The sequence below is a fragment of the Tursiops truncatus genome, chromosome 1, assembly GCF_011762595.2.
Source record: "Tursiops truncatus isolate mTurTru1 chromosome 1, mTurTru1.mat.Y, whole genome shotgun sequence".
NCBI lineage: Eukaryota > Metazoa > Chordata > Mammalia > Artiodactyla > Delphinidae > Tursiops > Tursiops truncatus.
Window position 1 is genome coordinate 103,531,395 of NC_047034.1, and position 13,460 is coordinate 103,544,854.

Here is a 13,460-nt window from a genome sequence, read left to right on the forward strand (position 1 = left end):
TCACTCATTGCCGGGAACCAACTTGCCTGCCATTGTCCCAAACCTTGCTGCTTTACGAATGCGTAGGTAGATTTCTAGCCTTGTAAGTCACGAGGTGTCATGAGTATGAGTTGTACTGACAGCTCCTAGAGTTAATGTGGAAAGGTGGAAACAAGTCATTCCATATTGTTACAAAAAGGATAGGTGGCAGTTATGATGATAGTATTCTGGAAATACAGTATTTTCTCAGCTGTCCAACAACATGAAAGACTAGTGCAGATGAGGCCAAGCGGTATTGTTTAGGCCAATGTTGCAACTCCAGCCAGTCAAAACAACAGGCTACCTTGAAAGGCTGGAAGAAGCTGTGCTGAAGAAAATGCTATTGACTCAGTGAATAAGAAGTTCTAAGAACAAATTGGATCCTTCTTTACTTCATTTTAGTTTCCTTCTTTCCTTCCTTCCTCCCTCTCTCCCTCTCTCCCTTCGTTTCTTCTTTCCCTTTCCCTAAGGAATTTTCTCTGAAGGAGTTTTCTCTGAATCCCAGTAAGAATAGAATAATCCAAACCTGTGAAACTGAGGTTTTTTTTGCAAATGGCTACAGAACTTGGTTAAAGCTCTCTGTGGTCCCTTGCATGCATCACTGTGACTGGCCAGTCTGGCAGTTTTTCCTCAGATAAGCACTTTGGGTAGTAGAAGAATATACTGGGTGAGATCCTTTAAGCTTTGAATTGAAAATGTGTGTCCTCAGCCAATATCTCACAACCAGAGAGGCCAAGAGAACTTAGAGGCTGTGAATCTTCTATGGTTTTACAGTGGGAAAGGATTAATATTTAGTCATGTTAGGGGCAAACAGAATGGGAAACAAATGGGGAATTTAGGAAAAATGCTGCATGTATGCAGAAGAAAATAATTGGGCATGGAAATTAAAGTGATTTTTCTATGGCATGAGATGGCATAATCTGCCTGCTGGAAGGGCCTTCCAGCCCTGTTGGAGCAGTTGTTGAAAATGTGGTGACTTCCCTTTGGGGTGCCCCCTGCAGCATTCAGCTCCCTCACCGTCTGAGAAGATCACTGCTGTAGGATCAGAAGGTGATGTGAAATTTACCTTCCATGTCCTTGTTACTCAGAGTCCTTTTATATCCTTTCCTGGAAAGATTTCTGTCATTCAGTTTTAAGTTTGTAACTGATTACCAAGTGAAAGTTAATTTTAACAGTTACTTGTACTGCCGGATAAAAATATTGGTACTATACACAATGGAATATTACTCAGCCATAAAAAGAAATGAAATTGAGTTATTTGTAGTGAGATGGATGGACCTAGAGTCTGTCATACAGAGTGAAGTAAGTCAGAAAGAGAAAACAAATATCATATGCTAACACATATATATGGAATCTAAAAAAGGTTATGAAGAACCTAGGGACAGGACAGGAATAAAGACACAGATGTAGAGAATTGACTTGAGGACACAGGATGGGGGGAAGGGTAAGCTGGGATGAAGTGAGAGAGTGGCATGGACATATATACACTACCAAATGTAAGACAGATAGCTAGTGAGAAGCAGCCGCATAGCACAGGGAGATCAGCTCGGTGTTTTGTGACCACCTAGAGGGGTGGGATAGGGAGGGTGGGAGGGAGACGCAAGAGGATGGAGATATGGGGATACATGTATAAGTATAGCTGATTCACTTTGTTATAAAGCAGAAAATAACACAACATTGTGAAGCAATTATACTCCAATAAAGATGTTTAAAATATATATGTGTGTGTGTGTATATATATATATATATGTACTTAGAGGGATGGTAACTTAATTAATTAATATTTTAAACCATAAAATCTGAACATATTCTGTTAATAGAATTGGCAGATGTATACAGTTACAGGCTTCCTAAATTGATCATAAATTATAAATGAAGTATGAACATTGACTGTTTGACTGTGTGGAACTCAGTAGTTTACAAAGGTGGGATAGTCTCCACAGTGAAGTAACTAAGTTGTGCCTTCTTTCATTTAACTCTAGGGTATAGGATTTGGGGAAAATATAACATGTACACCTGTATACTTTATATATAATTTTAAATAAAAATAAGGAAAAGTTTGGTATCATATTTGGTGTGTGTGTTAATAAAATTTAAACATTAGCTCTGTAGTGACATACTAGGTATGCTTATGATAATTAGTTTATCAACCAATGACAAAAATGATTATGCCATTTGTATTAACATAAGCAACCCAAATGGTATAACCAGTCAGCATGAGTTTCTTAATCTGCTGTTAACAGATTTTCACATCAGTATTCTCAGCCCAAGGAGAGTAGGGATCAAAAGAGGAAATAGTTCTTTCATACACAATAGAGAATCTATTTGTTTCAGATATTAAGGCACTGTTTAATTTCATACACTCATGAGTGAAATTTTACTATTGTCTTCAGGCTCCTAACAGTATTGGCTTTGGGAAGGAAAGTGAAAGATCCATGATAATGACCAAATCAATAAGAGATGACATTCCTTCAACCCAAGAGAGTCTGGTCAAGTGGGCTTTGGACAATGGCTGTAGTCCAGTAACATCATACACAGTGGCTCCTGTGGCTAATAGATTTCATCTTCGGCTTGAAAACAATGGTAAGTATGATTTTTTTTTTTTTTTTGTATAAAAAATGTCCCCCAAATGAGTTTTCCAATGAGGAACTCTCATTTCAGCTTATATGGTGCTGTTTTTCTGTTGCAAATTTTAATGATTCATTCACTACTTTTCACTATAAAGCTTAAAGTTATATAGAATTGTGCTAGATTATTTTGGGGAAATTATCTTTAATATAGATTTTTTTGTAACAGAGTTGATTGCGTGTTGGAAAACTTAGTTATAGATCACTTTCGCCGTGCTTATATTAAGGATAAATTATCCTGGGTTCTTTTCTCAGAGGTACCTAATGATCACTTTTGGCTGATACACAGAGGGGCTGGGCCTGCAGGAGAGAAGTCTTAGTTCAGGCTGGATCTTATAGGAAAATAGTCATGAGTACTCGTGCTTTCGCATACTCATCCAGAGGGAATGCAGGAGTTATTATCCCACTTTGATGGAGGAGAAAGCAGAGGCTTAACAAGTTCTTAAGGTTCTCCAGAATCTGATCGGTAGTAAGACTTGAAACCCAGGTTTTCTGATCCCCAGACCTCTTGCTTACCACACAGTACCACTACTGAGTGCAGTGCCGGTAGAATGAAGGTTAAGAGTACAGGTTCAAGTCCCAGCCCTGCCATTTGTTCACTGTTTGGAAGTTGCTTAACCTCTGAACCTCAGATTCCTTCTCAGTCATATGAGTGAAACAATAGGCCCACCTCGAAGGGTGGTTGTGAAGGGTTTTTTTAAATCAAAGTACAAATTAAAAACCTCCAAACCTCTGACTTCTTTTGGACCCATACACTGTGCCATCCTTTTCAAAAAAATAGTATCTAAGGAGAGCCAACATCCACTGTCATCCTCATTCCCAACTCCCACAGAGATGGATTGACCTCAAGCATACGTCGGTTGGCTTTGGATAGTAGATGTAGAGAATACTGGGAAAATATTTTTTTCTTTAAATTGTTGAAAATATGACGGAATAATGAGTATGGATTGTATGGAAATATGTCTCTCCCTTTGAAGGAATAACTGTGCCTAAGCAGCTTTTTCTTTCTTCCTTTGGGACTAGGTTCTAAAAGGCCAGGGTACCCAGATACGTGTTAGAATTTAGCGCTCAAAAAGGAGGTAGCAGGGCTTCCCTGGTGGCGCAGTGGTTGGGAGTCCGCCTGCCGATGCAGGGGACGTGGGTTCGTGCCCCAGTCCAGGAGGATCCCACATGCTGCGGAGCGGCTGGGCCCGTGAGCCATGGCCGCTGAGCCTGCGCATTCGGAGCCTGTGCTCTGCAACGGGAGAGGCCACAGCGGTGAGAGGCCCGCGTACTGCAAAAAAAAAAAAAAGGAGGTAGCAAAATCATTTCGAAATACCAATACTGTTTCAAGAAATCTTTAGAGAAACTGTTCTAAAGAATCTCTAGATTCAAGGAAAGTATTTCATTGGCATTTGAATGGAATAATATTGTCCCACATAACTTATTCAAATAGTAGATTTGTATAGCTTGAAGGGCCTTAGAAATCATCTAATCCAGTGGTTCTTAATCTTGGCTCCACATTGGAATCACATGGGGAGCTTTAAAACATAATGATTTAAAGAGAGTTCAGTTTTTAATTGGCCTGGGATGCAGCCTGAGCTTAGGGATTTTCTTTTTTAAGCTCCCACAGTGATTTTAATGTGCAGCCAAAGTTGAGAACCACTGATCTAATCCAACCTCTTAATCTTAAAAATTGGGAAACTGAGGCACAGAGAGGTAGACCACTTACCCAAAGCCATTCAACCAGTTAGAAAGAACATCAGCACTAGAATTCAGGCTTCCAGGCTCCTCATCTCTTTTATACATTGCTTGTTAAGAGTAATTTTACACATGCCCATTCGTTGCTAGTTTTTCCTGTTCTTGCCTCTAATGATATGATTGTGGCCTTGCAGCAAACACTGATGATGTTTTGCCTTCTTCTCTTACCAGCAGAGGAGATGAGAGATGAGGAAGTCCATACCATCCCTCCTGAGCTACGGATCCTGCTGGACCCTGGCAACCTGCCTGCCCTGGACAACCCCCGCATCCGGGGAAGGGGAGGCCAAAACGGAGGTTTCCCCTTTCCCTTCCCCGATATCTCCAGGAGAGGCTGGAAGGAAGGGGGAGAAGATGGGATCCCTCCGCCAAAGGACCCTGTCATCCCCAGCATACAACTGTTTCCTGGTCCCAGAGAGGCCGAGGAGGTGCAGGGGAGCATGGATGTTGCCCTGTCAGTCAAATGTGACAACGAAAAGATGACTGTGGCTATAGAAAAGGATTCGTTTCAGGTGGGTGCAGTGTCTTAAAGGAGAGAAGGGAAGGCTACCTCCCTCCCCATCTTGCCTCAGCCTGTGTTGGTTATTTCCAGCTCTTTCACTTTTGAACTCCAGAGATTTGATACTGTTTTCTCAGTTGGATGGGCTCACTTCCCCTTGGCTGTGATTCTCACCCGGTTCCTGTTGTTCTCAGTGAGGGGGGTTCCAGATCCTTGTGTGTCAATATTTTGCTATTGAATTTCCAAGGCCAACAAACACAATTCTGGGGCTGTTGAGAGATGGTAGGCTGAAAGGAGGTAAGGGGGGAGGGGAAGTGCAGGCCTCCAGCAACTTGGAAGGCCTGGACTTGCAACTTGGAAGACCAGGCAAAATGTGTTAACTGCATGCTGTAGAATGGCCTGTGGGCCCCCCTTCATGTCTTCGGTCGTTGTTGTTTCAGGCCAGAGGCTACTCTGGGATGGAGCTCACCCTGTTGGATCCCACATGCAAGGCCAAGATGAATGGCACCCACTTCATTTTGGAGTCTCCCCTGAATGGCTGTGGGACTCGGCACCGGCGATCAGTCCCTTACGGTGTGGTTTACTACAACTCCGTGAGTGTTCTCCAGTACAAAGCTTTCCCTTTGCCAGAGCCTTGCTGGGTGTTACCTTAAAATTAGTCTTAAGACTTCTAGGAAAGTGAGGAGGGTCTGAACAAAGCCAAGTGTCAGTTCTCAACAAAATGGGATGTAGTATGACCCCGAACTCTTTTATTTGTTTTGTTGGTGAGTCTGTGGGCGTTGGGAGGCCCTGTTTTCTCGGCTGGAGCATTTGTGGTGATCTTTCCCACCCTTCCTTCCATCTCCTCTTGGCAGAGTTTCACTGGCAAGGTGATTATGACTTTTTTCTGGCTAAGCTGCAGGCTCGGATGGCCTGGTCCACAGAAAGATAAAATCCAAGCCCTTGGGCTATGAGTGAGCACCTCCATACAACTGAGCTAACCAGAGCCGTGGGCTCTCTGGCCTCCTCTGAGTCTTGTCTAGAAGTAGGAGAACTTCTCCCTCCCTCATGAACAAAAGAACCAGAAGAGAGAAGTCTGAAAAGGTCATTCAAGAAAGTGTTAAATCTCTCTCCATCTCTAAGAAAGACCCTAAATTGAAGAAAATCTTCCATTTTTGAAGTTACCCCGAGAGAGATTCCACAGATTCCCCCAATGATAATCCATTGCAATAGCTACCCTTCACTTTCCAGACATGATTCTTGTCAGAATCTTGTCAGAACAGATTCATCTAAATCTGTTCTTATAGAGATGGACACTTAACAGTGAATGTTGAAAGAATTTGAACATGAAATTTCAAAAGAACTTTAAAGTGATAATTTTGCAATTTGAGTTGTACTTTGGATGGTAGAAATAGCTTGGACATGGTGTGTGTGTCTGCACTCAGCGCCTACCCCAGCTTTGGCTTGGCATGGGGAGACCCCGACTCCTCTGTTTATTCCACTGCCAGTCAACAGATAGGCTCAACCTAGCCAGAGAAGAGACTGGCTCTTTGGTCAGTGTGGCTCATGTGGAGACTGACTGTCCTGTGAGCCAAGGTTATGGTTCCTCAGACAATCTTAGAATGTTTGAGCTGGAAAGAGCCCTAAGCTGATCTCATTCAACGTCCTCATTTCACAGGTGAGGAAATGGAACTCCAGGGAGTTAAGAGACTTGCTTGGATTTGAGAGACTAGTTAACAGTAGAGCCAGGACCGAATCCAGCTTCCGGACCTCTCGTCCACTAATCTTCCCCCAACTCTAGGTAGTGGCAGTTACTCTCCCTTTGTTACTGAAATCATTTATTAACCTTTGACTTCTATGATGAACCCTCTTCTGCCAATTCCAACACTAATTTTCTTGCAGTTATCCAATTTTTCCAGATGTAATGAATGTCATATATTACTGGTATACTTGATTTTGGAATTTTAAACTTTTATCTAAATTAATGCCAATAAGAGGCCATGGTAATCAGTCTGTTAAGTAAAAAAAAAACGTGCCATCTGCCTCAGGAGAGAAAGGTATATTCATTCTTTCTTTTTTTTTTTTTTAATTATGATAGGGTAAGTCATAACCTAACTTCAGTTGTATCAGTACTTTCTTTTGAGGGCCTGGTAAAGGATAGAGAGGCAGTTTTCCTTCATTTTCTTCCCATTCACCTCTTCAGTGGCTACTTTAACTATTTCTTCCAGTTATAATTGTTTGTAGTAATTTTCAGACTTAATATGTATTTTTGTTTTGCAACATATTAAAAATCTAAGGACGTGGAATGAAAAATCAAACAAAAAGTATAACTATCCTATATATGCAAAGAAATTAGGAGTTAATTTATGGAGTCCTGGTCCTTGGGTGAATTTTTTCATCTTACCTGGAGCTAACCTAGGAATAATCATTTCAACCAGTGTTAAGAGAGGTTGTCATGGCATAAAACAGGATGTTCTTTCCTGCATCTATACACCATACAAAAGATATATTGGGGGACTTCCCTGTGGCACAGTGGTTAAGAATCCGCCTGCCAATGCAGGGGACACGGGTTCGAGCCCTGGTCGGGGAAGAGACCACATGCCGCGGAACAACTAAGCCCGTGCGCCACAACTACTGAGCCTGTGCTCTAGAGCCCGTGAGCCACAACTACTGAGCCTACGCGCCACAACTGCTGAAGCCCGCATGCCTATAGAGCCCTTGCTCACCACAGCTAGAGAAAGCCCACATGCAGCAATGAAGACCCAATGCAGCCAAAAATAAATAAATAAATTTATTTTTTAAAAAAAGATATATTGGGGAGATGGAGGAGTGCAGGAGTAAAAGTAAGGAGAGAATGGCTCAATAGTAAACATCAGGTCCTTTGCTTCTAACTCAAACCAAACTTGATCAAATCTTGACAGATACAAATTACAGGACTCCTTGGATTAACCAAATCAGTATTTCTTAGAGTTTTCAATATAAAGGTTCCTAAGGAGACCCCCTTCCCACCCCCCACAGAATAGGGGGGGCCTATTGACAACCCCATCCAATCCCATTTCAGTGTCTGGTGTTTTCCCACTGTTTGAAATCATTTATATTTTGTCACAGGGGAAAATACATATTTTACTGTAAGTCTTAATTTGAACATGCATTGGGCTTCTTCGTTTTTTCATCTCTTTGAGGATGAAGTCCTAAAAATACTTGAAATTCTTTGTTTTTTTTTTTTAAGTCAGATTTTCAGTTTGCCTCTGAATTATTACATGGGTGTTTGTGTGAGGTAGAACCAAAGGCACATGATTTGGTGTTTTTATAACATTGTGTTTTCCTTGCCTTTTAGATTGTAATACAGGTTCCACCCCCTGGGGATAGTAGCGGCTGGCCAGATGGTTATGAAGATTTGGAGTCAGGTGATAATGGATTTCCGGGAGATACGGATGAAGGAGATACTTCCTTCTTCAGCCGACCTGAAATTGTGGTGGTATGTGTTTATTTGTAGTAGGTAGTTTGTAGAGACCGGTGTCTTTTTGGTCAGCTTTAGTCAGGGACTATTGGAAAATAAAATCAGATGTTAAAGGCTAAAGCTCATAAAGCTACAAGCTTCATTTGACTGTGATTTATCTCCATCTGTGTTTTGTTTTTTTTTTTCCAGTTTAATTGTAGCCTGCGGCAGGTGGGGAATCCCGGTAGCTTCCAGGACCCACCCAACAGAAATGTCACCTTCAACATGGAGCTGTACAGCACTGACCTCTTTCTGGTGCCCTCCCAAGGCGTCTTCTCTGTGGCAGAGAACGGACATGTTTTTGTTGAGGTGAGACACAAATGTTAACCTTGGGCTGTTAGGTTAGCACAGATTCGTAGTAGCTTCTGCGCATGAGTGAAAGCAGCTGGGGCAGACGTCTTCCTGCTCTTCCTCACCACTTTGACCAGCTCTGCGTGAGGGCGTGGCTTAGAAAACGCTCCCACGTCGATTTCTGACCAAAGCAGGAAATTTCAGGATTCACTACGTTCATTCTAAACGGAGAGAGTAATTTGTAGATGAATGGATAAATGTTTTAAAAAAATCAGCACTGTGAATTCTAATAAAGTCCTGTCCTTACTTTGTCCTTAGCATTTTTGCTAAGGACAGTTGTTCAGTAGCTGCAGTATCAGAATTAACCAAAGAATATTTCAAACCACCTCAGAGACTATCTTTTAAACTGTGGATACTTTTGAGTGAAATACTGTGTGTTACTGTATCTCATGAAAATTGCTTTTTCTAGATCATCACCTAAATGTATCTATAAATTCATTAAAACTATTTCCTATATATAACAGTAATAACCACACATAACATAAATCTTTGGAATGACTCCAACATATTAGGTAGTGATGGTAATAATGAAATAACAACAGCTAACATTTATTGCAGATTTATTTTGTGCCAAGCTCAGTTATAAGTATTGTAGTATTTTACTCTTCAGAGCAATTCTGTGAGACAGGACTATTAATATCCCCATTTCGTAGATGAGGCAATTGAGGCACAAACTTGTCTAAGGTCACACAGTTAGTACCTACTAGAGTTCAGAGTCAGAGTTCATGCTCAGACCATCTGGCTCCAGAGCCCACACTGTTATCCACTGGATGCTATCGTTTATCCTCAAAGTACCATTTGAAAGGGGGAGAAAATGTAACCTCTTAGCAGTGCAAATATCCAAGTTCACAGATTGGATTCCAGAGAAGATCAATATCCTCATGGCCCCAGAATGTCTGCTGGTCTTACGTGGAAGTCGTCCTCTGTTGAGCTGATTTGGGTGCTGAGCTGCTAGCTGGTGTTCTCCTTCACTGTGGGAGGAGGGAGAAGCTTAAGGGGCCAAAATGGGATACTTCCATATATTAAAAGTGACTTCAGTGCACATATTTCTAGTTAAGAAAGACAAATAACTCACATTTGTACTGATTCTGGGACGGAGCCCACTGGCTCTAGACATTTTCCTGGATCGTCTCCTCCTTTTTGATTCCCTGTTCTGAGAGACCTTGTCTTTCTTTGGGTATACCTTCTTTCTCAGCTGGGGAAAATATACTGCTTTCTACATGCTGTCCCTAATCAGAGCTCTCTCCTAATCCAAGATGCGTTGTTTTCTTCTTGCTTTTCCGGCTGCACAATCTACATGTGTGGTTGGTCAGTGGTTCGCTGTTATGCTATGGGTTTTAGGGGTGCTGCTTCATTGCAGTTTGTTCTTTTCCAGATGTGTGCCTGCTTTTGCCAGGCTGTGGCGTTGCTGCCTTAAATCTTCCTCATGTATCCTACCCTGGGTGTTTTGGGTTTTTTCCCCCACCCTGCCACCCCCAGTGTTGGCTTACTTGAAATTCATTTTCTTTTTCATTCTTATTTTCCCATTTATATATCATCTGTATTGTTCATAATTAAATTTAATCAAAGACATGGTCAAGTGATGGAAAAAAGTGAACCAAATCCTTTTGCTATACCATTTTAAATATCATTATACATCATAATAATACATTGAAGAGAATCTGGGGAGGGGGAAAATGGTATAAACTGCTTTATTTTAAAGTTGTTTCAAACCACCTGAAGTATGAGAGAGAATCTGTAAATATTTTGCTAAATAGGATAGCAGCCATGCCTAGTCCTTGTTTCCCAGTTTGGACTCCACTGCTAATAATAAAATTTTTATTTGGGGAAAGTAAATAAAACTCACCCAATCATTGGCTTGGTCTAAAGAACTATTTCCATGTTTCTTCTCGTGGTCATCCCTATCACATCCCCTCCCAGAATCTTCTATTTCCTCTAGATCCTAGTCTCTTCTTTTAATCCAAGACATTATCAGCTTTGCCACCTGGTCTTTGGTCATCCTTGGGTGATAGTTGGTCACATAGTTGGCAGCTTTTCTTTTAGTTCATTTGTCTTGGGAAATTAAAAGAATATATTTCTATATATAACCCCCCAAATTTAAATCTAGACGAATACTATTAATAACAGCTGGCATTTCTTAACTAGAAGGGAACTGTGTTGTGTGCATGTAATTTTGACTTTACGGATCATCACAATCATTGTATCTAGACAGTGTTAGTGCCCTCGTTCTGTGGGGGAGAAACCAAGGTTTAGTGCTCACAGCGCGTGAGCAGCAGAGTCCTGCCGCTACTCATTTCCGGTCCATTTCAGAGGAAAAGGCTTGTTGATGATTTTTTTCCTCTCATCGAAACAACTTTTTGGAATACCTTAGACATTCTGCCATTGCATACTTTCTTTGAGATTAGAGAAGAGGTTTGCATTTCTTCTGTCACACATTTTTGCATTGTGGGTTCTGAGTACATGTTAAAGGCCACTTTTTAAAATAGAGTATATGTAATTTGCCATTTTCCCAAGATTAAATATCTCATTTTTGGAAATACTGTAAAAATAATGAAGTGTGAATATTTGCAGACTACCAAATACTACTTCCTGGAAAGACTTCTTACCAAGCACCCTCCCTGGCCACGTCATGGGTGGCTTGAATTGACCCTGTAGCTGTAGTGAAATAGTGAGGAGAAAATCGACGGGCTCAGAAGACCTGGGCTCACCCACTGTTTGTTAGATATGATTTTGAACAAGTCAGCTATCCTGTGTGTTCAGTTTTTCCTCCATTTATAAAATGAAGTTGAAAATATTTATCTCATAAGACTGTTTCTCAGGGATTAAGCTTTAAGGCACAACAAAATGTCATTATCACAGTCATCTTCATTGTTTAGCATCTTGCAGTTAACCACATAGGGATCTTTCAAAATAGTGCCATGGCCTAAAAGCCCCGTGCAATGTCAGGGATTTCCCCTGGGTATTTCAGAATGGAAAGTGTGTTTATGCCTCTTCATGCCTTTGAAAGGACTCTGGGGCTATTGGCCTATGGTTGAGGACCAACTTTATTTCTAAAGTGTTTAAGTTTATTTTGATCCTGAGTTTAGTCAAGGAATGAGGCAATAGAGGGGAGAGGCAGTTCACACAGTGATGCATGTGTCACCAAATGGAGGATCCAGTCTGGTTTGAGGATTTTAGCTGAGTTCAGGATAGTTGAGATTTGAATTGGTAGTTGAGATGAGAATTGAATTCTGTTTACTCTTGGCCAAATACTACTTCCTGTTTCTAAAGAAAAGAACCTTAACAAGGTTTGGACATAGCCCATACAAATGTTTTGTAAGAGGGAAGTGTAAATGAGTCGGAAACGTTTCCAGATTAGATTTCCCTTAAAACACCCTTGGGCTTAAAGAGTGAAGGGAGAGTACTTGGCAAGGTCTGGTTTGGACCTCTGAGAAGCTGGGACACTTCACCAGGCCTGCGATCGCCACCAGATTGCACCCTCCCCGACATCCAGCCCCAGAGGCCAGCTCTGCCTGCTCACCATGAACCAGGACTTCAGGTCAATCTATAGCTTTACTGCGATGTTTTAGGCTCAGTCTGACTTGCTGCAGTTTAGAAGTTTGGTCTTCCGTGCCTAGTTTAAATAGATTCTACCTCTGTCCTCTATTTTTTGAGTAATTTTTTTTTTTTTTTTGCGGCACACGGGCCTCTCACTGTTGTGGCCTCTCCCGTTGCAGAGCACAGGCTCCGGACGCGCAGGCTCAGCGGCCATGGCTCACGGGCCCAGCCGCTCCACGGCATGTGGGATCTTCCCGGACCGGGGCACGAACCCGCGTCCCCTGCATCAGCAGGTGGACTCTCAACCACTGCACCACCAGGGAAGCCCCTGAGTAATTTTTTAAAAGAGCTTGCCTTACAGGTGCTACACTATTAATGACATTAGGGGCTTTGCCTACTGGTGTTTTGTTTATTTGGGAAAATCCACTTAGGTGCATGATGTACTTTTGTTTTTATTTCCCAGAGGACTTATGGGAGGTTGAAGGGACTTATGTATCTTGTATTATAGACTCTTCCAGGCTGGGACTTGAACTAAATAATTCACTGTATCATCTATACCAAGTTTAAAGGAAAACGTATGTTTCTTCAATTAGTGTGTGTTACTTTTGTAATTAGAAGGAAGACTATATGGATATGTTATGAAAGTAAAGCAATGTCTCTCATCAGAAGGGCCGCTTTGATGTTACCCTTGTGCCTAGAGTGAAAGTGGCATGCTGACTTGTTTCTGAATTGATCTTTCTGTTCTGTTGTAGGTGTCCGTCACCAAGGCTGACCAAGAACTGGGATTTGCCATCCAGACTTGCTTTATCTCTCCATATTCGAACCCTGATAGGATGTCTGATTATACTATCATTGAGAACATTTGTCCTAAAGATGAATCTGTGAAATTCTACAATCCCAAGAGAGTGCACTTTCCTATCCCGCAAGCCGAGATAGATAAGAAACGATTCAGCTTTGTTTTTAAGCCCATCTTCAACACCTCCCTGCTCTTTCTACAGTGTGAACTCACATTGTGTACCAAAAGGGAAAAGGACCCCCAGAAGTTACCTAAGGTTAGTGGTCCTTCATCCATTTGTACTGTTATGTTGACATTTTTAGGTGAGGCAGTGACCTACCAGAGAAGTTCAATCACAAGTTACAGCAGGTTGAGGTTTGGGGTTAGGGAACTGCCCAGTTGAAGCCATAAAGTTCATGTTAGCAGGGAACTGAGTTT

General features: G+C 41.6%; 1 protein-coding gene across 22 annotated transcripts in view; it reads left to right on the forward strand.

Annotated features, from left to right (window-relative positions):
- TGFBR3 (transforming growth factor beta receptor 3) overlaps positions 1–13,460 on the forward strand; it is a 211,519-nt gene that overhangs the window by 164,472 nt on the left and 33,587 nt on the right. For 19 of the 22 annotated variants that reach the window (XR_004528298.2, XR_012334631.1, XR_012334632.1 and 16 more), the window contains 6 exons: positions 2,412–2,601; positions 4,557–4,894; positions 5,322–5,474; positions 8,198–8,338; positions 8,510–8,668; positions 13,000–13,299. Coding sequence is in view for 19 of the 22 variants with exons in the window: in XM_073811166.1 (XP_073667267.1) it covers positions 2,412–2,601; positions 4,557–4,894; positions 5,322–5,474; positions 8,198–8,338; positions 8,510–8,668; positions 13,000–13,299 (1,281 nt within the window). In the remaining 3 variants the exon portion in view is untranslated. The remainder of the gene's footprint in view (positions 1–2,411; positions 2,602–4,556; positions 4,895–5,321; positions 5,475–8,197; positions 8,339–8,509; positions 8,669–12,999; positions 13,300–13,460) is intronic. The other 3 variants (XM_033863587.2, XM_019919591.3, XM_019919590.3) reach the window with 1 other exon arrangement.